This window comes from Orcinus orca, chromosome 3, assembly GCF_937001465.1.
Source record: "Orcinus orca chromosome 3, mOrcOrc1.1, whole genome shotgun sequence".
NCBI lineage: Eukaryota > Metazoa > Chordata > Mammalia > Artiodactyla > Delphinidae > Orcinus > Orcinus orca.
In genome coordinates, this window is record NC_064561.1 from 168675580 (window position 1) to 168700875 (window position 25296).

Below are 25296 nucleotides of genomic sequence, written 5' to 3' on the forward strand. Positions count from 1 at the left end.
TGTATTTTCTGTTTCACTTATTTCATAGCATAATACCCTCACGTCCATCCATGTTGCTGAAAATGACAAGATTTCATTCTTTTTTTATGGCTAATATTCCATTGTGTGTTTGTATATACACCACCTCTCCTTTATCCATTCATATATTGACAAGCACTGAGGTTGCTTCCAATATCTTGGTTATTGTAAATAATGCTGCAATGAACATAGGGGTGCATATGTCTTTTCTAATTAGTGTTTTTGTTTTTGTCAGATAAATACCCAAGAGTGGAATGACTGGATCATATGACAGTTTTATTTTTAACTTTTTGAGGAATGTCTATATTATTTTTCATAGTGGCTGCTCCAATTTGCATTCCCATCAACAGTGCATGAGGGTTCCCTTCTCTCCTCATCCTTCCCAGCACTTGTTATTTGTTGTCTTTTTGATAATAGCTATTCTGACAGGTGTGAGGTGATATCTCATTGTGGTTTTGATTTGCATTTCCCTGATGATTATTGATGCTGAGCATCTTTTCATGTGCCTGTTGGCCATCTGTATATCTTCTTTGGAAAAATGTCTATTCAGGTCCTCTGCCCATTTTTTAATCAGGTTTTTTTTTTTTTGATGTTGAGTTAAATGAGTTATGTATTTTGGATATTAACTACTTATTGGATATATAGTTTGAAAATATCTTCTCCCATTCAGTAGGTGACCTTTTCATTTTGTTGATAGTTTCCTTCATTGTGTAAGAGCTTTTAAGCTTGATGGAGTCCCATTTATTTATTTTTGTTAAATCTTTTTTTTGACTTCTTTATGGCTTATGGTTTATTTAGAGGTGTGTTATTTAACTCCAAATATTTGTCCTTTTCTGTATATCTTGTTTGATTCATTTGTATTTTTCCATTTTCATCAGATAGCGTAATCTGTAAGTTTATATCCTTTTGAAATTTATTGTTACTTGTATAATCAAGCATGTGGTCTCTCTTGGAGAATGTTCCTTGTGAGCTTGACAAGAATATGTTGTTGAGCACAATGTTTTGTAGGCAATTTTGTTCAATTGATAGATAGCATAATCAAGGTTTTCTCTCTCCTTTATAATTTTGTGTATTTATTCTATCAATTACTGAGAATGAGGTGTTAAATATACCACCTATAATTGTATTACCCTTTTCCTCCTGTTAATTGTGTCAATTTTTGCTTCATGAATTTTTGTGTTCTATAATTAGGTTTATGCATATTTTGGATTTGTTTTTGCTCTTGATAAATCATGAAATAGTCTCCCTTATCTCTTGTAATACACTTTGTATTGAAGTATAATTTGTCTGATATTCATAAGCTTTGCTTTTTTATACTTATAATTATCCTGTATATCATTTTTCATCTTTTACTTGCAGCCTTCTTATGTATTTTCATTTAAAGTACATTAGTGCAGGCAGCATGTAGCTGAGTTTTATTTTTTAACTCCATCTAACAGTTTATGCCTTTTAATTGGTGTATTTAGTATATTTATGTAGTTTATTAGTTTTTTATTGAGATGTAATTCACAAAATATAATATCTGTCTTTTTTAAAGTGTACAATTCTTTGGCTTTTAACATATATGAAGAGGTGCACAACCATCACAACTCTCTAACTCTAGAACATTTGCATTGCTCCAAAAAAGAAACCTCATACTCATTAGTAGTCACTCTCCTTTCTCTTCTGACCCCCAGTCCCTGGCAATCACATTTGTTTAGGTTGTTTGAAATTTGTTTTCATTTCTCTTGGGTACATACCTAAAACTAGTATTACTGGGTCATATGGTAACTATATGTGTAACTCTTTGAAGAGTTGTTAAATGCTTTTCCAAATGACAACATCATTTTACAATTCTGTCAGCAATGTATGAGCATTCTAATTTCTCCACATCCTTGTCAACACTCGTATTTTCTATCTTCTTAAAATTTCAGCCATCCTAGTGAGGATGAAGTATCAGCTCATTGCAATTTTAGTTTGCATTCCCTAATGACTAATGGATGCATTTTTTGTTTTTTTTCTTAGTTGCCCTTGCTAGAACCTCCAGTGTAAGGATGACTAGAAGTGTCAAGAGTGGACATTTGTCTTGCTTTTGATACTTGGAGGAGAGCTTTCAGTGTTTCACTATTAATTATGATGGTAACTGTTGGTCTATTGTAGATGTATGTTATCAGGTTATGTTCCCATCTATCCCTCGTTTATTTATTGTTTTTATTGTGAAAGGGTGTTAGATTTTGTCAAATGGTTTTTCAGAATCCGTGAGATAATCATATAATATTGGTATGTTTTATGATATTGATAGATTTTCATATGTTTTAAGCAACCTTGCTTTCCTGGATAAATCACACTTTAACACTGTGTATAATCCTTTTTTTGTGTTGCTGAATTTGATTTGCTAGTATTTGTTGAGGATTGTTGTATCCTATATTTATAAGGTAAATTGATGTGTAGATTTCTCTTTTTGTGATATTTCTATCAGGTTTTTGTGTCAATATAATGCTGGACTCATACAATGAGTTGTAAATTATTTTTTGGAGAAGTTCACAAAGAAGTGATGTTAATTATTTCAGTGTTTGGTGGAAATCACCTGTGAGGCTATCTGGCCCTAGACTTTTCCTTGTGGGTTTTCACTGCAATTTCAGGATGTTGCTTTTCAAGACTACTATGGAGCTGAGGGGGAGGGGGAAGGATGAAAGTGGGGGAAATTAAAAGACCGCCAAAGCTAACAGTTCACACAAAGATTCAGCTGTTTTTCTTGCTTACATTCTCCCTGGAATTCTGTAAGTCTTTGGTTAATTTCCAGAGATCTGAAAAAGTTGATTCTTACAATGTTTTGCCGGTGTTATCATTGTTTTTATGGAGGAGAAATTTTTAGTGGTCCTTACTCCACGATTTTTGCTGAAGTCTACTGTATATTTACATTTAATATGATCATTGATAGGGTTGGTAGACATTGGCAATATTGGTTTTGTTCCTACTTTGTCTTGCCGGTTTTTATTCTCTAACATTCCTTTCTACCTTCTCATGGTTTATTCAATGTTTTTTTTTTTTTTTTATGATTCTGCTTAATTCTTCTATTGACTTTTTAAGTTATGCATCACTTTATTAAGTTGTCATGTTTGTTCTGGTGCCAAACAATGTGCATTCACAACGTATAAAAGTCAATTTGGAATCAATGTTGTACCACTTCACACCTGACACTTAATGTTTGCTACGCTATTCCCTCTGCCCACTTCACACATGATACTGCCTGCTTTTCAATTTCCAATTCACCCTTCAAATTTTCCCTTCACAAATTCAATACCTTCATGACAGTGTCTACTGGAGGAAAAGCACACAACATAAGAGCTGTGAGTTTAAGTTTTGTTCAGGGTCTTACTGAGACTGCCGTGGGAGACAGCCCCCCCCAGTAACCCCTTTGAGGGGACTGCTCCAGAGGGATAGTGGAGAAGCCAGGATATATATGATTTTTGGCTAGGGAGTAAGTGCAGTCAAGCATACATCTTAGAAATAGAGTTACAGATGTAGAAAATAAACTTATGGCTATCAGGGGGTAAGGGGGGATGGTTAAATTGGAAGATTGGGATTGACATATACACACTACTATGTATAAAATAGATAACTAATAAGGACCTACTGTAGAGCTCCTAATAAGGAACTCTATTCAATACTCTGTAATGGTCTATATGGGAAAAGGATCTAAAAAAGAGTGGATATATGTGTATGTATAACTGATTCATTTTGCTGTACATCTGAAACTAACACAACATTGTAAATCAACTATACCCCAATATTTTTTTTTAAATGCATACATCTTGGTAAAAGATTACTGTTAGTTACAAAGAACAGATATCTCAGGTAATGTTTTAATGCTTTTCTATATGTGAAAAAATGCAAGAATCTGGGTACATTAAAATTCATCCTGAGGTATACATCAAACTATCTAAGGGGCCTGTTTTTCCAAAACACAGAGTGCCTCATCCTGTTTTTCATCCTGAGCTCCTCTCAGGGTGCAATGTCCCTCAGCGACTGCAGTGGATAATGCCTTAATCCTTGTAGAACTGGGTGATGAGCCACATTCTTTGTTTTATAACAGTATAATTGCGTTTATCTGCCCATTCCATTTTTTTCTACTTCCGTCATACCTTTTAGTCAAATAACCTTATAGAACCCATCTTACAATGTTATTGATCTTGCTTTAAATAGTCAGTTGTCTAAGTTGATTTTTTAGGTGTTTTTTAAAAAATATTTACCTCTCCACTCTACACTTTTAGATCTCTTCATTCCTTCCTGTTAAACCAAGTTTCCTCTTGGTATTATTTTAATATCTTGACTCTATTTTATAACTTTGTAATTTCTTTATTTCCTATTTGGTACACTATAATGTATCATGAAATTATTTGTGAAAATGTTGACAATCATATTTCATTCTTTGGTAATATTCATTGAAGAGAGGTATGTTGCGTACTGTAAACATGAAAACAAATGAAATGTGGCTCTTGCCCTCAATGAGAGTCAAGTAAATTGGGAGAATTGCGGAATTTCATTGAAAAAAAGCAGTAAGTGCTGAATGACAGGTAAACAAGGGGTTCTTTGGCATCACAAAGGAATGGCAGCTTATTTGAATGAAAAGTTCAAAGGATACTTCACAAAAGATAGGAAACTACTTATCTCTGGGCAGATAAATAGAAAATATCGAGTTTGAAGGGGATCAGCTGTGGACAGTCTGGCTCTTTTGGAGCTAGATTATCTAGTTTAGTTTGACTGAAGTTTAGTATCCATGGTGGAGTGTGAAAAGATCAAGTTGGGCACATAGACAGGAGCCAGATGGAGGGGCATTCCAGCTGAAGGCCGTGGGATGCTCTAAAATGGATTATTCAGGAAATGATCAAATTCAAATTTTATAAATAACACACTGAACTGTAGTGTGAATAGAACGTGGATGGAACAGAAACAGAAAGATAATAGGAGCATTTAGGGGATAACAGCAATAATCTAAGTTAGTGTGAGAGCATGAATTAACACAGTGGTAACTGTGACGGAGAGAAGGGGGTGGACGGGTGGGAGGTTTTAAGGAGGTGGAATCAAATAATTTAGAAAGTTTGAATGAGGAGAAATGAAGAAAGAAATCAGTATTAACACATAAAATTTCATCTTGAGTGACAGGAGAGTAGGATAGCTCTGGTTATTCAATCTGATGACAAACACAACAGAAGATACAGATGAGTTCAGGCTTGTAACTGAGCAACTTGGATTTTATGGTTTAAAAATTTCTGAATAACATTTCTATCCTTAGCAAGCTTAACTGAGAGGAAAATCTGTGCACAATTGTAGACCGCAGAATTTTTATTTCAACATACAGAGTTATGTGGGCTCAATGCCGTGTGGAATAACTTCATATTCCAGCACAGAAAAAACTTAGCAAGACAGCTCGTACTGTCTTCCTCACTGATCCTCAATCCACAGTTTATTCCACAAAAAAACACTTCACTATTCCCATTTCTGCATTTCCAGAGTGAACATTCAATATTTGAGAGTTTTGCACTCTGTCTCCTGTGTTGAGTTAGCATCATCGTGTTCTTAAAATGGCCCTTTCCTTTAAAAAATATGTTATTCACTAACATATTCAATAACCAGCATATGTTTGCTGACCTTATAACAATTTCTGTTGAGTGTTAGGGTTAAATCCAGAATGCAAATGCTTAAGGAAAAAGTTTGATGCGAATTTTAAAAAAATCTTGAAAATAATTTTCATCTTTTTATAGAAATGGAGAAGTACATCTATAAATTGAGAGTCAGCGCCCTTTTGGAAAATTTCCCAGTAACAGAAAGTTGGTTTCAACTCATGCCTCTATCAGAACATTGACTACTTTGTGGGTCTGATGATCTTCATTGCTCACTGCGCTAAAAATTTTTGTAACTTTAGAGCTCTCTATGATTCGTCTCAGCATACTGCTTGTTACATAGTGGGGTTGCAATTAATTTCTCCCATTTAATTACATCAAATTGATTTTTAACCTAGAATAAGCACAAGGCCAGAGGGATAGCTAAATAGAGTTGTAGAAATCATAAAGCTTAGGTGAGGGACATATGAGATGGGAAGGGATACATATCCAAAAATTTCAAGACGGACTAAACATGCAGACAGTTATGAGTAAGCTTTAGCTAGCAATACTGGGCAACTTAATGCAGTAGCCTGAGAGATGTGGCTGAATTCAGGACAGAATTTAGCATCCTGAGGCATGGCCATAAGAAAGACCAAATTCTTAAACATCTCAGAATGAGAAGTAATCAAAGATTAGAGGCCATGTGTGGAGATCAAATGGTACCTGCGATTTTCTAATTATTCTTACTGTTTTGAGAAACGGCTGCAATATATTATGGCTTTTCCACACAATTGGCTTTAATAAAACCCAGAATCCTTGTTTAATAACAACAGCAACATTTATACTAAAAAGTAATGGATACTCATTCAAAAACTTAAAACTGTGAAAGAAATATAAAGGAAAATTGACTAGCTCACTGCAGTGTAGCCTCTTTTTCTGTCTTCCCTCTAGTGTAAGACGCCTGGATTATATCTTTCTCTAATTTTCTACTTGATCATGTTAATAAATAGGAATATATTATATATGTAGTTTTATTGTTATTTATATTTTTTCTCTAAATAAGATCTTGTCTTCTGCATTATTCTACAATATGATTTTCTCAATGGGGAGCAAGTTATGGATAGTTCTTCAGAGCTAAATATATTCACATTATTATTTTAATAATTCATAAGTTGTAAAACCATCTCCCTCCAGCTGAAACTTCAGATTTCTTTTGCCTCTAAAATAATCAATAATTATTATTTTCATACAGCTATCATTATACACAGGTGCTTAATTTTCCATTTTATTTTCTCCCCCAGGACACTAACATGCTTTATTGATTGCTCTTTCGCAGTATCTTCTGGTCCCTCTACCTTATGAATTTTGAAATCCTACAGGTTTCAATCATCAGTCCTTCCTTTTTTTTTTTTTTTTTTTTTTTCCGGTACATGGGCCTCTCACTGTTGGGGCCTCTCCCGTTGCGGAGCACAGGCTCCGGACGCGCAGGCTCAGTGGCCATGGCTCACGGGCCCAGCCGCTCCGCAGCATGTGGGATCCTCCAGGACCGGGGCACGAACCCGTGTCCCCTGCATCGGCAGGCGGACTCTCAGCCACTGCGCCACCAGGGAAGCCCTTTTTTTTCCTCCATTTATTTCATTGATGATATCCTGTTTCATCGCTCAAAATACTACCTTTGTCCTGATACCTACCAAGTTTATAAAGCCAACAACATTTGTCTTCTGAACTCCAGGCTGAATATACAAATGACTTCTTGGAATCTCCACTGGTATCTCTAGTAGAAATATCTCATTTAGCATGTCTGAAGTTGAATTCCTAATCTTCTCCTTTCGACTTCCTGAGCCTGGATCCTTTCACATCTCGGTTGATTGCAACTTCATACTTTTAGCAACTGTGGCCAAACACCTAACATTTGTGCTTCACTTCTCCTTTCACTTATACCCCATATCATCTTTTTTAGGAAATCTTTGCTTTTTCCCTTTCTTTCATTTTTTTCCAGCTTTACTGAAATAATCGACATATGACGTTGTGTAAGTTGAAGATGTACAACATGTTGATTTGATACAATTGTGTATGGCAAAACAATTAGCACTGTATCCTTATCTAAATCCTCCATCCCATTATATAATTATCATTTTCTTTCTGTGGTGAGAACATTTGAGATCTATTCACTTAGTATCTAATAGGCTCTTATTAGCTATTATCATTATGCCATACATTAGATTCCCCAGAAATTGTTCATTTTATAGCTGGAGGTTGGTACTCTTTGACCAACATCTCTCTTCCCACACCCCTCAGCCCCTGGTAACCACCATTCTAGTCTCTGTTTCTATGAGTCCAGCTTCTTTAGATTTTATATATAAGTGATATACAGTATTTATCTTTCTCTGTCTGACTTATCCCTTTTAGCATAATGCCCTCCAGGTCCATCCGTGTTGTCACAAATGGCAGGATGTACTTTCTCATGGCTGAATAATATTCCATTGTATGTATATATACCACATCTTCTTCAGCCATTCATCTCTTGACAGACACTCAGGTTGTTTAGTATCTTGGCTATTGTGAATAACGCTGCAATGAACTTGGGACTGTCCCTATTTCGTCAAGATCCAATTTTCATTTCCTTTGTATATATACCCAGAAGGGTAATTGCTGGGTCATATGGTAGTTCTATTTTTAATTTTTTGAGGAACCTCCATACTGTTTTCCATAGTAACTGTAACAATTTACATTCCGACCAATAGTGCAAAATTGTCTTTTTCTCTGCATTCTCACCAATGCTTAAATCTTGTCTTTTTGATGATAGATATTCTAACAGGTATGAGGTGATGTTTCATTATAGTTTTGATTTGCACTTCCCTGATGATTAGTGATGTCAAGCACCTTTTCATGTACATGTTGGCCATTTGTATATCTTCTCTGGAAAAATATCTATTCAGTTCCTCTGTCCAATTTTGAATAGATTGTTTGTTTTTTTGCTATTGGGTTGTATTGCCTCCTTGTATATTTTGGATATTAACCCCTTACCAAATATATGAGTTGCAAATAATTCCTCCTATTCCCTAGGTGACTTCTTCATTTTGTTGATGGTTTTGTTTGCTGTGCAGAAGTTTTTCAGTTCAGTGTAGCCCCACTTACTTATTTTTGTTTTGGTGTTGTTTGCTTCACTTTCAAAATATATTCATGATTGCACTATTTCCTACCACCTTCATTACTACCCCTGGTCCATGCTGTTGTTATCAGTCATCTTGTTACTGCAGTAGCATTCTGTCAGTGTCCCTTGCCTTCACTTTTGTTCCTCTATTTCCTGTTCTCAGTAATGAAGCCAGCAGGATCACTTTGAGATGTAAACTGATGATGACACTCCACTGTCATAACCATCCAGTGTCTCCATGTCATACAGTGGTCCTTCATGATCTCACTTTCAATAAGTTCTCTGATGTCTTGTCCACTACCTTCCTCTTTGCCCATGCTGCTCCAGTTATACTGGCCTCCTCCTGGTTTCTGGAACTGCTAGTAATGTTCCTAACTTGATCCTTTCACTCTTTGTTGCCCCTGCCTGGAATGCGCTTTCCTGAAGTGTGCATTTGGCTATCTCCCTCACCTTCTTCCAGAATTTGCTAAGATGTCATCTTTTTAATATGCCTTATCTGATTCCTTTATTAGTTTCTCATTGCTGCTATAACAAATCACCAAATTAGTGGCTTAAAACAACAGTTTTTTCCCTTATAATTCTTTCGGTGAGAAGTTCAACATAGTTTTCACGTGGTTAAAATCAAGGTGCAGGCAGGGTCTCTTTCCTTCTGTAGGCTCTTGGGAAGAATCCATTTTCTTGGCTTTTCCCGCTTCTAGAGATGTCTCTTGGGAGTTACACCAAGTCTCTTACATTTCAGACCCAGCAATGAAGCACTGAATCCTTCTCACACTTCCATTGCTCTCTCTCACCCAGCTGGGATGGATTCCTCCCCTTTAAGGACCCAGATATTCAGATCTGCCCCATCTAAAAGACACCAAGGTAATTTCCTCATCTCAAAAGACCTCAACTTCAATCACATCTTTTTTTCATGTAAAGCAACTTATTCAAACACTTCCAGAATAAAGACATAGACATCTTTGAGGGACAAATATTCTACCTACCATATTCCTTTATTTAATATCACCATTTCTATTTACCACCCACCCACTTCTGATATTACTTCATTTTTTCTCTCTTTCCTTTTTTTTTTTTTTTTTTCTTTTTTTTTTTGTGGTACGCAGGCCTCTCACTGTTGTGGCCTCTCGCGTTGCGGAGCACAGGCTCCGGTCGCGCAGGCTGAGCGGCCATGGCTCACAGGCCCAGCCACTCCACTGCATGTGGGATCCTCCCGGACCGGGGCACGAACCCGTGTCTCCTGCATCGGCAGGTGGACTCTCAACCACTGCGCCACCAGGGAAGCCCTCTCTTTCCTTTTTAAATGTGGGTCTTGCATATTGTCTATTGTCATGTTTTCTGCTTACTGTCTGCTTTTCCCCAGTGGAATGAATGTAGGCATTACCCGGGCAGGGATCTCAGCCTGCTTGTTCAGTGATGGATTTAAGTAAGAGTACAATGACTGGCACATGGTGGACATTCCAAAAAATGTTTGTAGGATGAATAAACTCCTCAAAGTGATTGATAGATCGAATGAGACTCTTACATTTTATTGTCAGATGAATTTTCCAAAGGACTGAAACTACTCACACTTCCATTATCTTTCTTTGCCCTCCTTTCTTAGTGCAATTACTGCTTTCTTAACGAGGAAAAGGGGCTAAAATGAACAGTGATGGCCAGATTTAAATGGGGATAAAATCACAGCACACTGGAATGTGTGGGCAGTGGTTTGGGTCAGTATTTTTATGGAATTATAATAATGTTTAGTGTTCTGTGAGGTTTTTTTTCTTTAAAAGCAGCTGCCAGAGCCACCCCTTTCTCAACTAGACCTTGACTGGGAGATAAAAGAAGACATGAACTCTGACAGATAATAGGTACTCCTGTGCCTTATATATATCTCCCTTCAATTCTAATCAGTTGGTCACTTTTTGAGGCTTCCCAGAAATTAATAGCGAAATTCTCAACCACTGAATGCCTCCTGCACTGCCCAAATATTTGGCGCACCTGAATGGGGCTCTCTGAAGTAAAGCTGGTGCCTACAGAATTAAAACAACCTCAGACTTTATAGAGGTATTTTGTAGTTTTCCATCTTGTGTGTTAATAGCCCTAAGCTGCGATTCAGGGGGTATAATAGTTAAAAATGTGTTCCTTTCTGCTCCTTTTCCCTTCCTCCTTTTCATTCATTTCCTTTTCTAAGAATACGAATAAAGCAGTTAAAAGCTAGAAACTAAAATTCAACAAGAGACCTTTGCATGTTTGCAGAGACCTTGGATGTTTCTAGTTAAACAAATGCAAACCTTCTTTTCTTACCCTCATCTAATTTCTTAACCTTTTAATTGATTAACATTAGCTTTGTGGTTGAACACAATGCTTTATGGCTACTGTTTTTAACATACCTTTTTTACGTATTGATGCATAATTAAAACTGAGGGTTATGTATTTCTTTTTTCGCATGAAGAGGCTGATGTGTTAATTACCAATAGGCTGTTACTCTTCGATGTGTTTTTTCTTCGTATCAATTGGCGCAGTGGTTGAGTCCACCTGCCAATGCAGGGGACGTGGGTTCATGCCTCAGTCCGGGAGGATCCCACGTGCTGCGGAGCGGCTGGGCCCGTGAACCATGGCCGCTGAGCCTGCGTGTCCGGAGCCTGTGCTCCACAATGGGAGAGGCCGCAGCAGTGAGAGGGCCGCATACCGGAAAAAAAAAAAAAAAAAGAGTTCAATTGGATTTTGTTTTATCTGCTTATAGTTTAAAATATAACACATTCTGGAATGAGAGATGCATAATAAGTTTTAATGGCATGTCTTTCCTATGATCCTCACATAGGTCTCACATTGCTATATAATATTTCTGACTCTTTCTACTGGAATTATTATTGTAAATAGAAGTTTCCTACTCATAAAAATGCATAAATTATGTAGTCAAAAATATCACAATTTTAAGTTAGTGACCTATCTTTATATTATAGCTTGAACTCCTAACTAAAAGCAACTTTCAAAATTAATTGCTCTGACACCATCTTCTTAACCTTTTAAAGTTATTCTTCCCCAAAGGATAGAATATTATCTCAGTGAGGAATTCTGCATTAGAGTAAAAGCTATGAATTTTTAGGCCCCGATCCTAATGTGGTCAAGGGTGAATAAATAGTCTTCTGAGGGGAACTCATGTGTGTCACATTAACTTTCTAAGTGCTGTGGGTTACTCCTTAACACTAAGGAAGAGATAATTTATTAAAAGAATGTCAGAGAAGTGTTCATTTTGCTTCACTTGGGTGACTATGTTTTCTTTCTGCATTCTCCTCCCCTTTTCTGTTCTTTAAAGAACAATTAATTAACCCTATGTTTTTATGTGATCAGATACACAAGGATTTTTTACTCTTGCTTTAGGACAGTATAATAGCTCTCCTTTAGCATAAAAATATCACTCACTTTGCAAAATCTCATGACTCTAAAAGTATATTCCCACCACTGTGTGTTATGATAACACCCTGCTACTATTCTCTTTGTAGTATTTCTGAACTATATATGATGAAAATCAACTTTATCTTCCAAATATTTTTATATATTTAATGTAAAAAAGATAGAAATCTCTCAAATCGTCTAGTAGCTAGCTAAATTTACAATGTAATATTTTACTAGTTACTAAGTCAGTACCGTGTTTATATCCAGAGCATTCCTACTTTACATACTAGACTCCCGGTCTCTTTCATTTGATGTCTCATTGCTGCCCACCCTCGAAGATAGCACATTTCTAGTCTGATTATCTGTATAACCTGATTATCTGTATCTAAAAGTTTTCCCTCCATGTCTTAAGATTTCTAACTCTACTGCACTCATTACTGCTCATCCATTTCATTCATGTATTCATTCATTCACTCACACATTCATCATATTTTGCTTTATAAAACCTAATACAAAACATGTGTTCTTCCAGAATCTTAAAACCTACTTGTTAAGGAAAACAAGACAGTGTAGCCAGTGTTTCCCCCAAACTCTGTTGCAGAGTACATGTTGTAAATAGAGCTAAAGATTTGAAAATAGGTCCAATGGAAAAGAGGTAATCCTGAGGGTGGATCACTGAGAGGGTGGGACGAATTGGGAGATTAGGAATGACATATATACACTACCATGCATAAAACAGAGTCTGTCATGCAGAGTGAAGTAAGTCAGAAAGAGAAAAACAAATACCGTACGTTAACACGTATGTATGGAATCTAAAAAAGAAAAAAAAAATGTTTCTGAAGAACCTAGGGGCAGCACAGGAATAAAGACACAGACGTAGAGAATGGACTTGAGGACACGGGGAGGGGGAAGGGTAAGCTGGGACAAAGTGAGAGAGTGGCATGGACATATATACACTACCAAACGTAAAATAGCTAGTGGGAAGCAGCCGCATAGCACAGGGAGATCAGCTTGGTGATTTGTGACCACCTAGAGGGGTGGGGTAGGGAGGGTGGGAGCGAGACACAAGAGGAAGAGGATAGGGGACATATGTATGCATATGGCTGATTCACTTTGTTATAAAGCAGAAACTAACACAACATGGTAAAGCAATTATACTCCAATAAAGATGTTAAAAGAAGAAAGCTAGTGGGGACACACTATAAAACACAGGAAGCTCAGCTCGGTGCTCAGTGATGACCTGACCTAGATGAGTAGGATGGGGGTTGGAAGGAAGGAGGTCCAAGAGGGAGGGGATATATGTATACATATAGCTGACTCACTTTATTGTACAGCAGAAACTAACACAACATTTGGAGTAAAGCAATTATACTCCAAAAAAATTTTTTTAATTAAAAAAAAATCTTATAAACTCTTAATCAATTGACCTACTGCTACTGTGCTGGGTTTCCACTAGTGTTACATGGTAACTCTCATTTCAAGATTCCAGCAGGCCAGATGAGAGATTTTAAAAAATCCAATAAAGTGATCATCTACCTTAGTAAAACACTCAAACTGAGTATTATCAACAACTTATGTAATCCAAATACATAGTTATAATATTTTGACATAACTTTGACTGTGTTGTACAGTAATAAATACTGGTTAAATACAGTTCACTGATTGTATTGCACATTTATTTTCTAATTAGACATAACTTCTGAAACATGCTAAATTATATGTTAATTCTCAAAACTTTATAAATCTGAAGTCAGATTCAAGTTTTAGAATCTAAAGCCATAAAGCTACTGACATTTATCTTTTATTTGAATTATTTAGCATAATCAGTGTAAAGCACAGAGCATATAATTTTTTAACAGATGCTTTAGACTGACAACTTTACTACTTCTTTTACATATTTCTGTTTCTGGTCTACATCCATACGCCTATTTTAAAAAAATATATGTATAGTTAACTCTTTGTAATGTGAACCTTTAATCCAAGACTAAATAATTTCAAATTTACCTCGCTAAAAATATAAAAGAGTATGCGAATATATCCTGAGGAAAGGAGTTAATTGTCACCATTGTTTTGTCTTTCAAAAATTAGTTGTTAGAAGGCTTAACCCTTGCCCTCAAGTGTTTTTAATTAATTATATTTATAATATATAGATTTATAATTTATATACAGTATAGCAATAGCTATTAAACCGATCTCACCTTTTGTTAATTTAATAACACGAAAGTTCCAGAAAAGGTTTTAGAAACATTTGTTCAATGAATTTGTTGCTCTACTTGGCTGTGCTTTGGTTATGGATAGAGGCAAAGTTAAAGAATGTGAAACAGACTGCTCTATCGATGTTGTGTAGACGTCTGCTGCATAAATGATAAATCTTTTCTTGTAGGTGCTAAAATGATGTGTCAAGAGACATAAATAAATGAATAAATTCACTTTCATACATGCATGCAACTGTCTCTATGAAACTCATTTTACTGCTTCTTTTAGTAGTTAATTTAGTAATGAAGTGTGAATCTTTGAAAGCTGTGTTTTTCATATTTTGTTAATGTATTTTTACTCCTTTTTACAAAAACTCCAAAAAAGCAGTTTTGAAATGACTTAATTGGTTGAATCTAGCTGAGTGATTCCCATCAGAATTTTGTCCCCGATTATGTCCTATGTGTTTTCAAGAAATAAATTAAACTTTTCCTGATGTATTATTATTTATGTTTCAGATGCCTTCATTTTCCCATAAGAATAGTTCTTTCCTTATATTGTCTTTTTCTATATTTTATATTTATCTATTTGTAGCTGCATTGGGTCTTTAAAAATTTTTTTAACATGTTTATTGGAGTATAATTGCTTTACAATGTTGTGTTAGTTTCTGCTGTATAACAAAATGAATCAGCTATATGTACGCATATATCCCCATATCCCCTCCCTCTTGTGTCTCCCTCTCACCCTCCTTATCCCACCCCTCTAGGTGGTCACAAAGCACCAAGCTGGTCTCCCTGTGCTATGAGACTGCTTCCCACTAGCTATATCTTTTACATTTGGTAGTGTATATATGTCAGTGGTACTCTCTCACTTTGTCCCAGCTTACCCTTCCCCTCCTGGTGTCCTCAAGTCCATTCTCTACGTCTGTGTGTTTATTCCTGTCCTGTCCCTAGGTTCATCAGAACCTTTTTTTTTTTTTTTTTTAGATTCCATATGTAAGTGTTAGCATTTGGTATTTGTTTTTCTCTTTCTGACTTACTTCACTCTTTGTGACAGACTCTAGGTCCATCCACCTCACTGCAAATGACTCAATTTCATTTCTTTTTATGGCTGAGTAATATTCCATTATGTATATATGTGCCACATCTTCTTTATCCATTCATCTGTCAATGGACACTTAGGTTGCTTCCATGTCCTGGCTATTGTAAATAGTGCTGCAATGAACATTTTGGTACATGTCTCTTTTTGAATTATGGGTTTCTTAGGGTATATGCCCAGTAGTGGGATTGCTGGGTCATATGGTAGTTCTATTTTTAGTTTTTTTTTTTTTTTTTGCGGTACGCGGGCCTCTCACTGTTGCGGCCTCTCCCGTTGCAGAGCACAGGCTCCGGACGCGCAGGCTCAGCGGCCATGGCTCACGGGCCCAGCCGCTCTGCGGCATGTGGGATCTTCTCGGACTGGGGCACGAACCCATGTCCCCTGCATCAGCAGGCGGACTCTCAACCGCTGAGCCACCAGGGAAGCCCTATTTTTAGTTTTTTCAGGAACCTCCATACTGTTCTCCATAGTGGTTGTATCAGTTTACGTTCCCACCAACAGTGCAGGAAGCTTCCCTTTTCACCACACCCTTTCCAGCACTTATTGTTTCTAGCTTTTTGATAATGGCCATTCATTTCTGATGCAGGCTTTCTCTAGTTGTGCCAAGCGGGGACTACTCTTCACTGAAGTGGGTGGGCTTCTCATTGCGGTGGCTTCGCTTGCTGTGGAGCATGGGTTCTAGGGTGCGTGGGCTTCAGTAGTTGTGGCATGCGGGCTCAGTAGTTGTGGCTCACAAGCTTAGTTGCTCTGGGACATGTGGGATCTTCCCAGACCAGGGATTGAACCCCTGTCCCCTGCATTGACAGGCGGGTTCTTAACCACTGTGCCACCAGGGAAATCCCTATATTTTATCTTTTAAAAAATATCTTCTGAAACTTCAGAGACTTTAACGTAAACCTTGAACATTTTCACTTTACTGTGGCTAGAAACCAAAACACTATGTGGACAAGGTTATATATTTTCAATGTTTGCAAGGGTCAGAAATGTGCAAAAAGTGAGTAGTTGAGGTTATTTGACCAAAAAGGTTTCATGTGAAGGATAACTGTTCAGATCTCTTAGGAGAAACCAGTCTTCAAGTATGTGTTTGCAATTTAAGGCAATACTGAGGTCGTTCTTAGCTAGAGATACAGCAGTAGTATTCATGGAAATATTTAACTGGACTTTGATGTTATAAGTTATAGCAAGATATTAAGTGTGAACCATATGCAGTTTAAAAGCATTTGCTAATATATAAATGATAAAAAGAGGCTTATAATTATCTTACCATTATTTATCTTTCTTGTTGAAATCCTCTGCTGAAATATTACTCTATAATGTCTATTCAAAGAATATTTGATCATTTTAATTTAATAAGTGAAATTTTTTAGTGTATCTCAATTAATTAAAAATTAGGGCCTACTTATTGATTAAATCTATTACTGTTATTTAAATTTTGAGTTAAAGTTTCATAAATTTTCAAGAAAGAAAATATTCTACCATAAGTTTTTTTTTAATTCTAAATGTAAACAATTAATGTAGAAAATATTTATTTTTCCAAATTATAAAATTAATGCTTCTGTGACAAATAAGTGCCTCTTTTGTGGAATTTTTCTTTTTTTTTTTTTTCTTTTTTTTTTTGCGGTACGCGGGCCTCTCACTGTTGTGGCCTCGCCCATTGCGGAGCACAGGCTTTGGACGTTCAGGCTCAGCAGCCATGGCTCACGGGCCCAGCTGCTCTGTGGCTGTGGGATCTTCCCGGACCGGGGCACGAACCCATGTCCCCTGCATCAGCAGGTGGACTCTCAACCACTGCGCCACCAGGGAAGCCCTTTTGTGGAATTTTTAATAAATAATTTGAATGTCAATTTGTCCTACAATATTTTTTTTCTAATTTTAATGTTGAAATAGAATGACAAGCTATTAATTTTAAAAAAAATCCCTACAAGTATGGAAGGCAACAGTGATTTACTAGTAGTTTCTTTTTCCAGTTCTATTCTATGTAGGTAGTAAAGTGTGGATTTAGTAGAATGACCTCAAGGGTTATTGTTTTTCTTTTAATAAGTATTGCTTATTAATTGTTCTTACATCAATAATTGGATCTTAGACAGATCATAATAAAAATATCCATATTAATACCAAGTGGAGAAATACTGCAGACCAATAGATGATTGTAGCAACACATAGGACACTGTGGAGAGAAGAAAAGTCATAGTCAAAACTAAGTATTAAATTATAGATAGGTAGTTTTCAGAGAACACGATGTGAAGTTGGAGTATAATTTCATGTTAAATTATTCCATCTTTATTTACAGCTGCACTCCAATTCTGACAAAGGTGATGGGTCTGTGAAGTACATCCTTACTGGAGAAGGTGCTGGGACTATATTTATCATTGATGATACCACGGGTGACATCCACTCAACAAAAAGTCTAGACAGAGAGCAGAAGACCCACTATGTGCTTCATGCTCAGGCTATTGACAGACGAACAAACAAGCCCCTTGAACCTGAATCTGAGTTTATCATCAAAGTGCAAGACATCAATGACAATGCTCCAAAGTTCACAGATGGACCATATATCGTAACTGTGCCTGAAATGTCAGATATGGGTAAGAGAAATCATTTTTATATTTTGGCATTTAATATATTTTTGGTGATCCAAAAATCATCTTTTGAAGACCAGTTTTTAAATTTTTGGGGGGTAGTGAAGAAATCTGAAGAAGTTCCAAAATATTTTCGTAATTTCCTATGGCCTAAAGTGTTAAAGAATGTTTGGCCTACCTATTCTAATATTTATTAAAACAAATTTCTGAATCTGTAAGTTTAAGAAACAGCTTGATCTCAAGGAAAAACAACCATACATGAGAAAACACTTGCAATTCTTGCTTAACTGGCATAATTCTTTGACCATACCAACACATTCAGTGACAATTTGTATAGATACAGGTAATATAATGTTGGAAATCTATGTCTTTTATGATCAGATTATAATAGTATTAATAGTATAAGCAATAGCTAAATTAATCAATAAACTTTGCAGATATCCTAAGCATTTACATCCCTTATTTATTTTAAAATGTATGACCACCCTGTGAAGTATTTTGAATACCACTTTAAAGCTGTGTAAAGTGGTGTACAGTATGTAAGTAACTTTCCCAAATTCTTTCCCAAATTGCTAGAAGAAATTGACTCTAGGCTCTCCTGAATGCAGAGCCTACACTGCGTTTGATAAGTCGTGATTGAGGTCTCCAGTCTTCTGATCATCTGGGGTTCTCCCACCACTCACAGATTTCCATGGTTTAGCTATTTTAGTTTATTTTTATCTCAGATGATAAATTTCCTAAATATAATTAAAATAAAGTTCAGCTGTGATAATAATATTTTTATTACCTATGTGAAGCTCTCAGTTTGGATTTAGAATGTATATTTTGAATAAAGGTTTTACATATTTAAGTTTCCTGTATATGTATGGGTTTTAAATTAGGTATTATGGTCACGAATCAAATCACTCTGTGTAATTGGATATATATATATATATATATATATATATTAATTTGAAAATTTTTCCAGTTTTATTGAGATATAATTGACATACAGCACTGTATGAGTTTAAGGTGAACAGCATGATGGCTTAACTTACATATATTGTGAAATGATTACCACAATATGTTTTGTTAACATCCTTTATCTCATATACATAAGGTTTTTTAATTCAAGATTGCAGTTTATTTTTTTTTTCATTTTAGCTCTCCTGAGATTGGCAGATAGCTTCTGAAGCCGTTCGGGAAGCAAGTTAGAGAGACTAAGTTCTCCTTCTTAACCAGAATCTCAGGGGAGAAAGCCATTGCTAATCTGGCTACCCAGGGACCAGAGTAGAATACAGGGTCCAGACTCAGAGAGCCTGTGGAAACGCCCAGAAGACACTCATGCTCATTGGTCTCTTAGGAAAGTTGAACAGCTCAACACCATTATTCCTGGCAGGTGAGAGTTTGTGTGAAAACTCCAGAACAGACTTCCTCCTAGCACCTTGTCAAGGGACTGACAGCCCATCTGCCAGTCCTCTTCTCCTATAAAAGCGAAGAGCTCTATGACTCCATCACTTGTGAGAATGCCACTGGTAAGGTACTGCCAGAGGCCAAGTAAGAACGCCAGGGAGTGCAAAGGAAATGACAGTCACCAGGGCAGGCAAAGCACCATAGAGAGAAAAAAGGGCACAGCAGTCATTACCAAGAAAGAGTATTGAACTGTAGATAATCAGAGCACTAGTGTTTTAAGGACACTGCAGAGAGGTTTCTGTAACTCAAAGCCATGTTTTCTATACACAAGTTAACAAGAAAAAAATCAATGTATGCATTGAGGCATGAAGGGTCACTGATAAGACCCAAATTATTTTTCTGGAACTTAAGGACATCCCAGACTGGAAGCAGGAGCTAAAAATCAGAGGGCAAAAATACAACTATATGGCAATTGTGAGAAACAGATGAGACTTAGAATATATGTTAATTAGACCTAGCATGTGAATAACACATGTTCCCAGAGAGCAGGAAACAGCAGATGAATGAGAGGAGCAATAACACTTTTTCCTGGAGGTGAGGAATATACAGAATTCACAAGTTTAATAGACTTTCTGAGTTCCTGGAAAGGATAATAGAATAAGAATCAAACTTAGGCATTAGGAACTTTGCCAGGATTCACCTAAGGATACAGAGAAAATTTTTACAAACTTTCAGATATTTAAAAATTACCTATTAGGAAAAAATATTTTCACATCATATTTAGCACTTGAAATATTGGAAAGTGGTTAACAATTGAATACCCTTGTCAACCTACAGAGAAAAGACTGAAACCCCAAATCCTTCATTCAGGCAAAACATGATTCATCTGTTAGCATGAAAGAAATATGTAGAGAAGGATCCAGAAAGTATATCATTCTCCCACCTTATCTAGAAAAATATTTAGGAAAACAGTTGACATTGAAAATAGTTGCAATGAATCAGAACAGAGATTGAAAAGCCAAGGAAAATGACAAGGGGAGGAAAAAAGTTATCAGAAATGTACCCTGAAATATATACGTGTGTGTGAACACAGTGAAAGCTAAGTGGGTACATGTGAGCCTGTTAAAGAATGCTGGACATTTAGGAATCATGAATCCTAAAGGAATCATTGCAGCAAAGGCTGGAGGACTTAGGAACAAGCCAAGACATTTCAGTCCTCATCTAGGACTTGGAGAGAAAGGTAGGAATAGGAGGGAAATACTAGTGAAGCTGACCCTTGAACTACACGGGTGTGAACTGCGTGGGTCCACTTATAGGAACCTCCTACACAAAGGCCAACCGTAATAGGTTATCCATGGATTTTTGACTGCACAGGGGGTTGGTACCCTTAACCCCCAAGCTGTTCAAGGGTCAACTGTATTCTTAAGTTCTTTTATGGAGACAAGTATGGTTGAAGGAAAAATATTTAATGCCTGAAAGTAGTGGAGAAAAGGGACAAGGCAGAGTAGGCTTTCAGTCTCTTTTGTACCACAGTTCCACGCATGATTTCTGGTGAAAGAGTATGGCAAGCTTTAGGCTGAATATTGGAAATCATATTGTGTGTGTGTGTGTGTGAACTCATTGTGGAAAAACAAATACATAAAAATCATTATAATAACATCTAATGCACATTGTAATATGAACATATGGAAGGTGATATAAAAGTTAGTGGAGTGAGAAACTCACTTTACACTGTGGCCTTAAGAATGAGTGGTATTTGCACTGCCTCTAATTTTAGAAATCAAACAAACAAATAGGAACAACAACAAAAAACTAGTAATGTGGTGCAGGACAGAACAGCAAACCATGGTAGTGGAGACAAATGCAGCCTGCTGTCTGTTTTTGTAAACAAAGATTTACCAGAACAAAGCCATACCCATTCATTTACATATTGCTATGGTAGTTGGGGTTTGCAGTAGCAGAGTTGAGTTTGCAGCCAACACTATGGCTCACAAAGCCTAAAATGTTTACTATGTTGCCTTTTACAGTAAAAATTTGCCAACCTCTATTGTAAGGGATTTTAGAGAATGACCCTCTAATACTCTTGATAGACAGTCATCTGCTGATCCAGGGCAGTTAGTGTTCTGACAGCCCAGCTGAATATATACACATATACAAAAATATGGCATTTGTCACAAACAGTAGGATCATGCTTCTTCTTCCCTTTAGGTAAATGCTGTTAGTTATCCAATATTCAGCTTCCCCTTCCCTATTACTAAGAGAACTCAGTTTTGATCAGGGTGACACTGTGCAGAAATATTCACCTCCTACCATACCTTTTCATCTAAGAATGACCATGTGATGTAATTCTAGATGGTAGGATGTTAAGCAGAGGCAATTAGGTGGAACTTCCAGGAAAGATATAGGTTTCCTGCCAAAAAAAATCACACCTGGCATGCATATTTCACCCATCACCATTTTCCTTTCAATTGTTGCCTAAAGCAGATGTGGTACAGAAATGTAGCAGCCACTTGCAACCATAAAGATGAAAGCCTGTTGCTTAGTGCAGAAAGATAGACGGGCCCGGAAGAATGATCCATTACAGAACTGATGCTCCTGGTCTGGTCTGCGAATCCCAAGAGCCTTCTTAAGAAAGTAAATCTCATCTTTTTAAGCTATCGAGTTGGATTTCAGATACATGCAGCTGCGCTGAATCTGAAATGATAGTTGGACAAATTCTAGGTTTCAACATGAACCCAATAACGAAAGAATTGAACCTAATACTGAATCCAAAGGAGTGGCGGGTAAGGTTTTAGCATCAGAAAAGAAACAGTGATGCCAGTTTCTATTAAGTGGCTTGATTTGGGAATGATACAGAAAATCATCTCTCCTTTCCATTTCTACTATGTAATTGTGACGCTAGATGATTTTGCTATGGCACCAATATTTCTTTCTGCATGTGGTGAAGCTAACAGTTGATTTCAGATAGCTAAATCATGTTTCCTATCAACTGTAGAATCAATTGGATCCATAGAAGTTCTGATGAGTGGATAAAATGACTACAGTCAAATAAACACGGGGAAATTACGTTAGCAGGAGATTCTTAGGAAAAATAAACACATGTTAATTATACAAAAAAATCTCAAATTTCACTAGTTATTTAAGAAACCACGAAGGAGCAGGAGATAGCAATGTTCACCTACCAAGTATGCAAATTTGATAATTCACAAAATTGTTAATGTGCAGAACCATTAGCAGAAAGGTTGATTTTCATAGTTTTTTGGAGGGTAATTTGGCAATGTCTATCAAAATTTTTGAAAGAACATATATCTATTGTAGAAAGCTATTTTATAGATATACTGACAGGGATATGCAAAGATATAGAAGGAAGGATGCCCATTGTAGTATTGTTCACAATAGTGAAAAATAGAAAACACACTTAAAGTACACTAATAAAGAAGTTCTCAAATGAATGATTCTTCATATACTGATACCCTAGGCAGCCTTAAAATGAATGAATTTCAACTGTGTACGCTGACATTCAACGATCCAGAGTATTTTAGTGAGAAAAAAGTTTTCAGAAATCCATGTGGAATAGAACCTACTTTATTTTAAAAAATAAATACGAGTTACAGAATATGCATACTCATACATAAGAAATATCTGAAGGAGACCCACACACAGGTAAAAGTGATTACTTCTACAAAGAGGGTTGCAGGTTTATTTGGTATGAGAGAAGTACATTCTTCTTTATTAAAATAATATATACATGTTATTTATAAAATGATAATGAAAAGTAAAATGCAGATTTGTGAAAATAGACATTAATAATATTTACATTTAAAACTATACCAGTTCCCAATACTAATAATAGCTAACAATAGTGTGATAGGTGACAACAAAATTTTCCCAACCGAAGGTGACTGATAAGATCATTGTTTTTACCATATACACATTAATGGAGTTTTGAATCATCCAGTCATTAAAAAAAAACTGTATCCTTTAATCTCTCCAATTCTTTCTGGAAAGAAGGAGAGAGAGAGTGAAGGCATTTAGTGTCCTAATAAATGTGATAGTGGGTAGTAATAAAACGGTAAATAAAACAAGGCCCCTAAATTTGAGCAGGCTGCAGACATGTAAACAGAAAATTTCAATATGGTGTTTGATATGCAAAAAAATAGAGGGCCCATACGGTTGGACTGGGAGCCCTGCTTGCAGACTAGAGAAGACATCCTCTGAATCTTATATAATGTATGGGTTTTTTTCAGTTAGACAAGGAGAAAAAAGTGCATTTTACATAGAGGACACATGATAAAAAACACTCCTCTCTCTTCCCTGTGGGGTTGTATAGTTCAGAGTGTGTATGTGCGTGTGTGCACGCGCACCTGCTTGTGTGATTAAGGGGGCAGAAGCAGGATCATCATGCAAATGATGGATTCTCCATAGAGCTTTGCAAAATGTGATATGAGAATACAGAGGGGGCAAGAGAAGACAGCACCGGGGACCTCTTATGTGTGCACGATTTTATCAGATGACTGTTTCTTGTATATCCATTGCTAAGAAATGGTCGTGGAGCCCTCCAAGTAGTTGCTGGGTGTTATATTGCCAGTGAGAAAAGCATAATGTGGTAGTATATTTCTGTCAGTGAGCAATAGCAAGCAGACAAAGTCTGTGGCATTCTGGATGTTTTCAAAAAGAAAGATGCAAAATAAACTGAAGTGGTTTTTGATGCATGTTTTAAAATAAGATTTTTCTTTATCTCTTAGATTTACATACGCCATGTAATTTCAGCTATTATCTAGGGAATCATATCCCCCTAGAAGAGTTTTGCAACCTTTCCACTATTGACATTTGGGACTGGATAATTCTTTGCTATGGGGCTATCCTGTGCATTGTAGGATGTTCAGCAGCATCCCTGGTCTCTCTACTCATTAGATTTCAATAGCATGCCTCCCACCGCTGCCATATCGTGATGTCTTCAGACATTGCCCAAAGATATCTGGAGGCCAAAATTGCTCTCAGTTGAGAATCACTGCCCTAAGAAACATGCAAAATAAAAGAATGAAAAGATTTCAAAATAGAGGGCTTCCCTGGTGGCGCAGTGGTTGAGAGACCGCCTGCCGATACAGGGGACATGGGTTCGTGCCCCGGTCCGGGAGGATCCCACATGCCGCGGAGCGGCTGGGCCCGTGAGCCATGGCCGCTGAGCCTGCGCGTCCGGAGCCTGTGCTCCGCAACGGGAGAGGCTACAATAGTGAGAGGCCCGCGTACTGCAAAAAAAAAAAAAAAAAAAGATTTCAAAATAGAAACATGAATGAGAGCAAAGATATTTGTTAAATTTCGAGTCACTTCCGAAGAGAATCCCATAGTGTTGAAATGCTCATGCCATATATTTTGTGACCAAAACCAATTCTATCTGCCCAGGTAAGCAATTTTCATGTTTAAGTATTAGTGACCATATTTAAATGGATACCATTATGAAAACAGTGAGGAAAACCATTGAATAAAGTTAGGATATTTGTGCTCACAGAAAGAAGAGTAACAGTGTGGCTACATGAGATTAATCGTGGTGCTCGTTTAAATCTGCCTGTTTTTGTAGCACTGATTTAGAAAAGGACCATTTGAATTATGATGGGTGTCTAGTAAGCTATTGGCTGTCACATTGCTTTTTTAAAAACTTATCTAAAAATGTGATTGCCTTCAACAAAGTGAACATATGTGGACAGAATGACATTATAATATTCTGGAGGGCAAATGTAACCTGATAGGACTGTGAAGAGACTGGTACATATTTTATCAATACACACTTAACATTTTTTTGTTTTCTTTTTTTCTCTGATATGTGGTTTATTATCATTCCAATCTTGATGACTTTACCACCTCCTACCGATTATTCTATAGAAGTACTTCTTTAATTTGA

General features: G+C 36.6%; 1 protein-coding gene across 5 annotated transcripts in view; it reads left to right on the forward strand.

Annotated features, from left to right (window-relative positions):
* CDH18 (cadherin 18) overlaps nt 1-25296 on the forward strand; it is a 1015987-nt gene that overhangs the window by 731385 nt on the left and 259306 nt on the right. For all 5 annotated transcript variants that reach the window (XM_049707304.1, XM_049707305.1, XM_004276373.3 and 2 more), the window contains one exon: nt 17717-18011. In XM_049707304.1, the coding sequence (XP_049563261.1) occupies nt 17717-18011 (295 nt within the window). The remainder of the gene's footprint in view (nt 1-17716; nt 18012-25296) is intronic.